This window comes from Canis aureus, chromosome 30 (assembly GCF_053574225.1).
Source record: "Canis aureus isolate CA01 chromosome 30, VMU_Caureus_v.1.0, whole genome shotgun sequence".
NCBI classification, from domain to species: Eukaryota; Metazoa; Chordata; class Mammalia; order Carnivora; family Canidae; genus Canis; species Canis aureus.
In genome coordinates, this window is record NC_135640.1 from 12,019,671 (window position 1) to 12,029,723 (window position 10,053).

Genomic DNA, 10,053 nt, shown 5'->3' on the forward strand with positions numbered 1-10,053 from the left:
AGACATAGAATGAAGAGGGTGTTTCTAAAGCATATAGGGCTCACTCTCTGACTTTCTATAGGTAATAAGAGAGATAGAAAAAAAAACAAAAATGGATCCTCAGATATCTAAACCTATCATAAGTGATTGGGTGGTATCATAAGTGATTGGGTGAATGGATGATTGTGTTTACATATTAGGAATGAAATATTAGATGAAGATTATTTTTTGTGTTGCTCTCTATAATGATAGAGAGAGAGAGAAACTATCAAGTTTACTTTCTGATAAATACATTCATAACTAGAATATATAATTGTTGCTCAGACTTAAAATCTTTACTATATTCTCCTAGACATTGTTTATATCTGATAAGTAAAAAAAAAAAAAAATAGCTGATATTCAAAATTGAGAACTAAAAGGGGGAAATAATGAATTAATTACATATCCAAAGATAGTACTGAGATTTATATTATTTTATTTTTTTAAGATTATTTATTTATTTATTCATAAAGACACAGAGAGAGAGAGAGAGGCAGAGACACAGGCAGAGGGAGAAGCAGGCTCCACACAGGAAGCCCAACGCAGGACTCGATCCCCGGTCTCCAGGATCACACCCCAGGCTGCAGGCGGTACTAAACCGCTGCACCACTGGGGCTGCCCAGTACTGAGATTTATATTTAAAAACAGGATGACCATTTCCCACTTGCCCAATTTGAGTGGAGGTTTATTATGTAAAACTGGGTTGGAAATATGGAGAGAATAAAGAATCCTAATACTTAGGCAATAGATTAGAACGATAAGATTTTAAGGCATAATTTAACATTTTGTATTTGCTGATGCAAAGTATTTCCTTTGATTTTAAGATTTAGTTTTCTGACCAAGCATTAAGTATTGAAATGAGAATAATAAGCTACCCAGAATAAAACTTGAATAAATGTTTATCTATAGAACAACTTCTCATTTTATAACTATTACTTCAATTCTTCCACTTCTGGTGGTTTGTTTGTGATCCATGAGAAATGGTTATAAACAAATGAAGCAAATTCTCTTTTTAACTGGCACAAGTATATTTAATCAAGAGTGTGCATGAAGGACAAATGAGACATGCAGATGTGAAATAAATTTTGAGACTACATTGGCATAGCACTTTATAAATTAAATGGGCTTCTTAGAAATCTTACTGAAGAAGATCTATTAAGAAAAGACTTAATTTATGAATAAGGAATAAAAATCTTGCCAAGCTTGAGTATTTTAAGAAATTGGGTGTATACATTCGACTACAAAATGCACATTATTAAAAGTAAAATAGTAGTCCACACTTAAGAGCTGGGATGGTCTAGGCAGAGTGAAGGAGAAAAAAGAAATGTTGACCTTGAAGCTAAGGGTCAAGCTCTATTTTCAGAAGGCACATTGGATTTTACTTTCTTTATGCACAATTTAATTGAAATAGCTATGTAATATTGTTTTAATACTCATGAAATAATTAACATTCATCTAGACTTAATAATAGTGGACCATTACCATTTTTAAATGATTTAAAATCTCAGTACAATAAGAAATAATTTGAGGTGCCACAAAAATAATTTCTTCTTTACTTAGAATGGTTGTAAAGTCTCTTTCCTTTAAACTTATAGCAATTTCTAACTCATACTACATGAACTCGTTGTCACTTTCCCAAAGATAATACTTCCTTATATAAGGAAAAATTCATAATGATACATATTTTAAAAGCATTGTTAGAAAATGGGGACAAGCACTGAGATGATTTTTATATTATCCAACCAATGAGGAAAAATTGTGCAGAAATATATGGAAATGCTGTTCTGAATCAGTTTGTCAGCAATATTTGAGACTACTTGCTGAGACACCACAGCACTGGGATAGAAACAAAGATGTCAGTGAAGGGAATCAAGTTTTCTTCTTACATGAGTTTCTAGGATTGTTTTTATTTTAAGCTACAGAACATATATATATATATATATTTAAAATATCAAAATCTTTACAAAAAAAGTTCAATTAAACAAAAAATTGCCAATCCAGGATAACTTAATACTCTGAAATGTACAAATAGGGACAATTTGAATACATATTCCCAAAGTAATGAAATGTTTAAATAAAAGATACTCATAAAGAAAAAGATACTTATAAAGAATACAACCTTACTCTGTCCAATTAGTTATAATATTTCAAACTACACGTAGAGTAGAGTTGCCTAATGGATTAGATTAAATTATGTACAGATATTGTGTCTAATTAGCATACAATTATTTTCAAACTGATCCTAAAACTCTTAAAGATACTTGTGTTTTGTTTTGTTTTGTTTTTTCAGACTTCACACACAGACACTTTATTAGTTTCCTCTACAAGAGACCGTAACATCAGTCTTTTTAACAGAAATCTCAGGTCATTGGAGAGGCCAAATAGATGGCAGAAAGATGAAATATTTAAATTAATCAAAAGGCACTACAACTCCACCTAAAACCTATAACCACAGCAGTAGTGGGCTAAGGAAGATTATGCTATGGCAAAAAATAATCCCGTGCCGATGTGAGAGATTACGGAGCAGGAAGCTGAGTTTGCTTTCCAGAAGACTGTGGTAGGAGGAACATTTGTGCCCCAGAGGACATATGGCCAGGGGAAGGGCAAGATGGCTGAAGGTCAAGCCAAATGGAAAGGAACAGGTACAAAGGAAAATCCAGGCAACACAGTCCCCAAGCTGGAGGGGATGAAGGATCAGGCTTTTTCCTCCCAAGAAGCATCCACTGCCCTGTGTGCTGCCTACCCCCAGGCACCCCCCACCCCTACTCCAGAGATCTGCTCAGGCTGTAAACTGCCCACTGGCTCCAGATTTACAGGACTGAGCAGCCTGAGCTGGGCTGGGGCTGCCTAGGGTTCATTTCGCAGGCTTTGGAGAACTTGTCACAGGTTGGGGGTAGAGGGGGAAAGGGGGCTGGGCTTTGTTGCCAGTAGTTCTGAACCAAGGAAACCCTGAAGTATTCACATGCTAAGTAGTGTGTGCTTTCCCCTCCCCAGGGGAACATTCAAACACCCCTCTACAACACCTTCCAAAGCCTGAAATCTTGCTGCGGGCTCAGCTGTCGTTAAAGCCTCAAGCCTCACAGCATCAAGCTAGAATGAGACAAGGCAGACGCAGGCCAGGCGGGGGAATCTCAGCAGCTAATCTCAATCTTTCTCTAAATTTAGGAGAAATGCTAATATACCCTGATGAGGGGTGTAGAAAGCGTCGGGGGAGCAAGCCGGGCCTTCTGCTGAATCTGTCCTCAAATACCAAGGGGGAAAACAATGGGGTGGGGTTCACTTTATTTGTAAAAAGCCTCAGCACTCACTGTACTGTAAAGGGACGTGGCTGAACAGGCAGGAAACTGATTCCCCGTTGTGAGTTCTCCTGATGGCTTCTGCCAGGATCGCTGAGATGTCGATCACCTGTATTTTGGAGCAATACTTCGTCTTATCCTCCTGAGGTATGGTATTGGTGACCACGACTGCTTCAAAGCATGCGCTGTTAATGCGAGAGATGGCCGGGCCAGAGAGGATTCCATGAGTCAAGACAGCGTACACCCTGGAGGCTCCAGCTGAGAGGAGTTTGTCGGCCGCGAGGCAGATCGTGCCACAGGTATCGGCCATGTCATCCACCAGGATGGCCACTCGATCCTTCACGTCTCCCACCAGCACCATGCGGTCTACTTCGTCGGCCTTCTTCCGTCCTCTGTGAACCGGAGCAAAGTGCACGTTCAGCTGGTCGGCGATGGAGGCCACTCTCTTAGCTCCTCCAGCGTCGGGTGAGACAATAGTACGGTCCCTCCACTCGGAGACGCTCTCCCGTATCCACTGCAGGACGGCTGGCGCTGCATACAAACTGTCCACTGGGACATCAAAAAAGCCCTGGATCTGAGAAGCCTGCAGGTCCACGGTGATAATACGATGCGCGCCTGCCACCGTGAGCATATCTGCCACAAGCTTGGCCGAGATGGGAGCCGGGCTCTTCTCCTTCTTATCCTGCCGGGCATACGGGAAGCATGGGATGACCGCGGTAACCCGGCTGGCCGAGGCAATCTTGCAGGCATTAATCATGATCAAAAGCTCCATTAGATTGTCACTGATTTCGCCACAACCACTCTGAACAATGTAGACATCCTCTCCACGTACGCCCTCTCCAATCTCCACGCAGGTCTCTTGATTGCTGAATTTCTTGGTCACCACCTTGCCTCGCTCCAGGCCCAGGCGGTCAGCAATTTTCTGGGATAAGTCCTGGTGGGAGCTGCCGCTGAAGATCTTCATATTCGGCATCTTGGCTGCCTACCGTAGGCAGTCTGCGCTCAGCGATCACCGCTGCTGCTGAGACGGGACCTGAAGTCGGCCAAGAGACTCAGTGCTAACTGCTTCGCGTTGCTGCGCCGCCATCTTACCTCCCCGCCGCCATCTTACCTCCCCGCCGCCATCTTACCTCCCCGCCGCCATCTTACCTTCCCGCCTCCAGATACTTGAAACGTATTTTCTTTTATGATTCAAATACCCCTCACCCACAAAATATCTACTCAGACTCTTAATTCACTTAGCAGACCCTTTCTTAATATGGAAAAGAAGCTAAACAACATTCCAGCCTTTATCCAAGTTAGGAAAAAGCGAATCTTAATGCTCAAATATATGATATTTTATATGAGGATTTAAGGTAATGACTAACGGATTTAAGGTCATTACTAATAAAATGCAGAGAAAAGGGGCACTTATCCTGAAGCATGTTGTATTCAGGGACAGCTTCGGCAGGCAGTGAGTTTAAATCAGGTTTCTGAGGATATTGCTGTGATAAACGAGCATTGCTCCTAAGATCTGGGGGAGGACCGAAAAGGAAAAAGAACCAAGGAAATGGAGAGTTCGAGTTTTGTAGGTCAGCATCTCACAACTCTTCTTATAATGGCAGTTCTCGAATCTATTATAACAGCTAAGGCAAGTATTGCAGTTCTTTTGAAATCTCTCAGAATCCGTGCTCAAAGATAAGTTTATATTCACTTGAATGTCAATGTAAATGCTCAAATCCCAATGAAAGAAGGGGAAAAAAATACAAAATGACACATTTAAGGTAAACTTAAAATAGTGAAATAATTTGGGTTCCCTAGATAATGACTGAAAAAGAGAAAATGAAAGAGCCACCATTCCACTAGCACCTTCTAAATCCCAAGTACCCTGCAGGTGTTTTTGTGTATACTGTGGTATTTACTCCTTGTGACAATTACCAAGGCTCACAGGATTGATTTCATTATACAGAAGACATTGAAGTTTAAAGATCAAATAAGCTTCCCAAACTAAACTAAAGAAGGTGAATTGGGGTACTCTGTTTCGTAAAGTTTGTTACTTCCTCTTCATTAGTTTCTGTAAATACAGCAGTTTACATTTTGCCTTGTTTAATTTCATTGTAACTTTCTACATGGAAAAGGATTAGCCGTTCTATTGATACCATTTATGTATAGTGATTTATAGTATAACGTGATTTCTACTAGAAATTTTATTTGGTATTTCTATTTAAAATTCGAAGAATCTGGAGCACCTGTGTGGCTCAGTCCATTAAGCATCTGCCTTAGGCTCAGGTCGTGATCCTGGGGTCCTGGGATCAAGCCCTGCTCAGCAGGGAGCGTGCTTGTCCATCTCCCTCTGACCCCCACTTGTACCTGTGCTGTCTCTCTCTCTCTCTCATAAATAAATAAAATATTTTAAAAATATATCTAAAATTTTAAAAATAAAAATAAATAAAATTCCAAGAATCTTATAATAAACATTTCTTTGGGACAGAATGTCCATAAACAGGAGTAAACATGATACATTATTAACAAAAAAACATAATTAATTATCTGTCTCATACCTTTTACTTCACATATTTTGAAATAATCTTTATTTACAGTTACTTTGCACTCAGCATGAAATTATTCAATCACTTTGAAAACATCGATGAAATAAAAAATTACTCCCAATCTGCAATTTACAACTGTGTCCCCTGATCAGTTAGGGAAGGTCAGAAGGGCTAATGCATTCACAAAGTACAGGAACCTGTAGACTGAAGGGGATGTACTTAATCCTCAGAGCCAAATAATCATTAGCAGTGGTGATGGATAAAGTCGAATATGCAATAGCTACAGGGTCAGTGTTACATTTATTCAGATTCATAAATGAAAGGAAGGAGTAATCAGGCTCTGAGATGGTAACTCATTCATTTTATCCTACACGAAGGATAAAATGCCCTAATCCCATAAACTCTGACAATCATGGTGCAATTACATACTGACTTTCTGTTATGTAATTCTAGTTTTAGGGCTTTAATGTTGCTGTTCAGCATTGATCATTCATTTGAAACAACACTTAGATGAAATATTTTCAATAAGGAATTAGATATACTTTCACTCAACAAATGTTTATCGAGTACATTCTATGGACATATGAAGTTTGAAACAATATTGGTGCTAGATTAGCCTTAAAAAATTCCATGTATTGTATACAAAATCTAGTTTTGTGATTTTGTAACATGATATACAAATATAAAATTCACAAAGTATACTGATCTCTTAAGACTGAAGAGTCATAAACAGTACTACTTAAAAATTGTTGATGGACTGCAATTAAAAAATACTAGTGTCACAATAAATTCTCTTTAAAGTTCTTTGAAAGACAAAATACATTTTTGTTCCTCTTTTTAAGTCTTTTTAAAAATCTAATGTGTATCATATTGTATAATGAAATTATCTCTGGTTTGAATTATATAAATGGCCATTAAATCTTCTCTTCCAGACAATGTGTAAATATTTAATAACATAAAGATGGTCAATAATTTAAATTCAAAGAGATTTGTACATTGATCTTCCAGATAAAATGCTATTAAGCCAAACGATTTCCCACAGGTTCAGTTTTCTCTCTGACCCTGCATGTTCCGTATTATATTTACAACAACGACTAAGGAACCCATCTTGTTCAGTAGGTGAAGCAAATTAACTGAATGTTATAGATTACTGCTAGTGCAGCAATGAGGGAACATACTTACTGCTACTTGAGGTCGAGCCCTGCCTTAGGCAAAATCATGAAATAAGCCCAGGTAATCACTGTCCTTCTCTGCTCCTACGCTCCCTGACCTATCTCATTGACCTCTGTTTTCATTTCCCCTGGGTAGATAGCTCTTTCTTGCTACATTTTGGGTGCACAGTGTTTAGCCAGGGGAACCTACTTTGAGCAGTGGTTTCATGCTTCAAGCTTACTATCTCCTTTGTCAAGTTTTGCTGTGTGTTGGATACTAGTTGTCAGCTGGAATGCAAGTCGATTACTAAATAATAATAATAAAAGTATTAAATGGTTGTAAAATGATGGGGTTTCTTCCTCTGTGGGTATTTATGAACTAGCTGTAAACACTTTTTAGAATCCAAAAAAATCACTCTTGAGCAGTGAAATGTCAAGTGACAGTATTTATCTTCAGAAAGATGAGCCTTTCTCTGTGCCTCTAGGTCATAAGAGCTATACATTGGTCCATTCAAAATTATATTCAATTAGTATTCTCCAAAGTTCAGCATGATATTTAATCCTTAGGTGTCTTGACACTGAAATAATTAGATTACATGAGACTCAGCAGCTGTATCATCTTATATGTATTTATCTCATCTCATGTAACTTTTAAAATTTGGCTTCCAAATTAGGAATAAGATCAAATTCTTGTGTCTCAGTGCTAATTTTTACAAAATGTTTTCAGTTTTCTTAAGAAATCATTGACCAATAACATTGTATTAGTTTAATCTGTACAATGGCATGATTTGATATCATATACATTTGTATGTATTATGAAATTATTACCAGAATAAGCTTAGTTAACATATCTATCCCCTCACATATAGTTGTTTTTTTTGTTGTGATTAGAACTTTTAAGACCTACTCTCTTGGCAACTTCCAAATATGTACTATATAATGCATAAAATTATATGCATATTAATGCACTATAACATGCATTAACTACGGTCACCATACTGTATATTACATCTCCAGAATTTTTTTTTTCCTTATAGCTGGGTCTTGGTTATTTTAAATCATTTTCTAGGTCATTGGCATTAAGACAATGAACATAATACAAGGGATCCAGATAGCTCAATATGTGCATAGGTGATTTTATAAATACAAATAAATCATAAAATAATTAGGCCTGAAATTTATATTTTATAAAAATGGTATTGCTAAGATAATATATTATATTATTAGAAAATGTATTCTTTTTATTACTAATTTCTAGGAACATAGTGTGAGGGTGAGGGTTGAGAAATATATTTTACAGAGGTCAGCATTATATGAATTAGTATTTCCTTACATCTGAGGTTAGGAAAATACACAATTAAGTTTCTCACAATAATTGTAACTTAATTATATCCTGTGTTTGTCCTGCTTCTTCTCTCATTATCCTCAATATGTAAATAAAATTGAGACCAAACAGGTATCTTTTAATCAATACAGTGAGACCTTTTGTTGTTTTTAGGAAAACAAATCAGTAAAAGCATAATAGTTCATTATATAAATCTTGAATATTGTTAATTTTAAAACTAGAAATGGTTGCATCAAATAGACCCTTCCTTTATTCTGGTCTTAAAAACCTAGTAACTAAGGTGTTAAACATTTCCTCTTCACTGTTGAGACTGTACACTATTCCATAGTATACGCCCTCAATCTTCACTTGTCAAGATAAGGATAATCAATCTCAATTCCCCATAAAATGTAATTTCCATTAGAGACAAGCAATAAACACTACCAATTTCTTGGTTGCATTGAACTTCTACAAAATAATCCCCTTTAAAAGAGAGCAGGGAAAAATACTTTATTTTACCACCAAGATATTGGTATGTAGACACAGAAAAGTCAATTCATCTTCTTATCTTACTGAGATGCCTATAATTAATGTTTTTTTAGGTGTTTTTTTTTTTTTTCTTTTTAAAGGCCAAAATAGAAGTCAGTGAAACTGATTGTTGCTGAAGAAAATGAGCAGGAGCATCCACAGAGAAGAAACTATTTCCTGTTAAGCTTACATTCCATGTAATCTGGCCTGCAACCTAACAATCTCAAACACAGCAGAAACTGTCTATGAATTCAAAGCCTGGTCATTAATATCTCATTATGTAAAAAACTCTATGTGGGATAAAAGTTATAGTCCCCATCCTTCAGAAGCTTATTTTTTACTAAGGTGTGGAAAACACTGCAATTCAGGACAATATATTTTTCTTTATTCCAAACATCCAACAAGCAAGATGTACTTCCTACAAAGAATTCAAAGGCTGCTAACGCAGTATATTGGCCTGTACAAATGCTCACTATGTTTATTACTCAGCAGTAATAAACTTTTCTAGAACATATATGTTTGGTTATCACTTTCTGCAATCTCTGGGACGTCCTGCATTCTTTTCAGGATAAACAGTCAAGGATGATACAAAATGACCTTCACTTAAACACTCCTTTAATTTTAGCACCACTCTAATTCCAGTCTCCTCCTCCCCTTTATTCTGGATCTACAGATGCATTACCCTCCCTCATTGCTCTGTCTCCTCTCCCCAACACTGCTCTTTCTCCTTATTAACTAATATGTGTCCTTCAGGACTCATCTTAAATGCATCTTCCACCAGATTGATTTGTCTTTTCCAGAGTTCCTCCACTGTATGCTTTATATTGTGCCATGGAGTATTTCAGAAGCCTGTATGTTGACAATCGCTCCTATTATCTTGTAGACTCTTTGATAACAAGGCTGTATTTTAACCATTATCATGTTACCCAATGTCTGCATGACACTGCAAGTTTGCATGCAATACATTTATGCTTACTGAATGAAACTTGGAAAAGCTTTATAGAAACGCCCCAAAAAACACATTAACAACAAATAGAATTAAAACATTGTGTCAGGAAAAAAAAAAAAAAAAAACATTGTGTCAGATATTAACATTGGTATTATTTGAGATTTTTAAAATATTTATCACATACGTTATTTGCTGTGTTTTGATTTTTACCCATTTGTTCCAATATTCTAATTTTAAATGAATTACATTGTTATCAAAA

At 36.8% G+C, this 10,053-nt stretch overlaps 1 protein-coding gene across 1 annotated transcript; it reads right to left on the reverse strand.

Annotated features, from left to right (window-relative positions):
* Positions 1-1,022: 1,022 nt before the first annotated feature.
* LOC144301729 (ribose-phosphate pyrophosphokinase 1-like) lies at positions 1,023-4,423 on the reverse strand. Its single transcript, XM_077878762.1, has one exon. It carries the CDS (start codon positions 4,285-4,287, stop codon positions 3,316-3,318), a length of 972 nt encoding a protein of 323 aa, XP_077734888.1. The 5' UTR covers positions 4,288-4,423; the 3' UTR covers positions 1,023-3,315.
* Positions 4,424-10,053: the final 5,630 nt, after the last annotated feature.

What these genes read in the sequence shown, in the direction of transcription:
- LOC144301729 (XM_077878762.1), bottom strand. Translation starts at nt 4,287, where the DNA reads ATGCCGAATATGAAGATCTTCAGCGGCAGCTCCCACCAGGACTTATCC.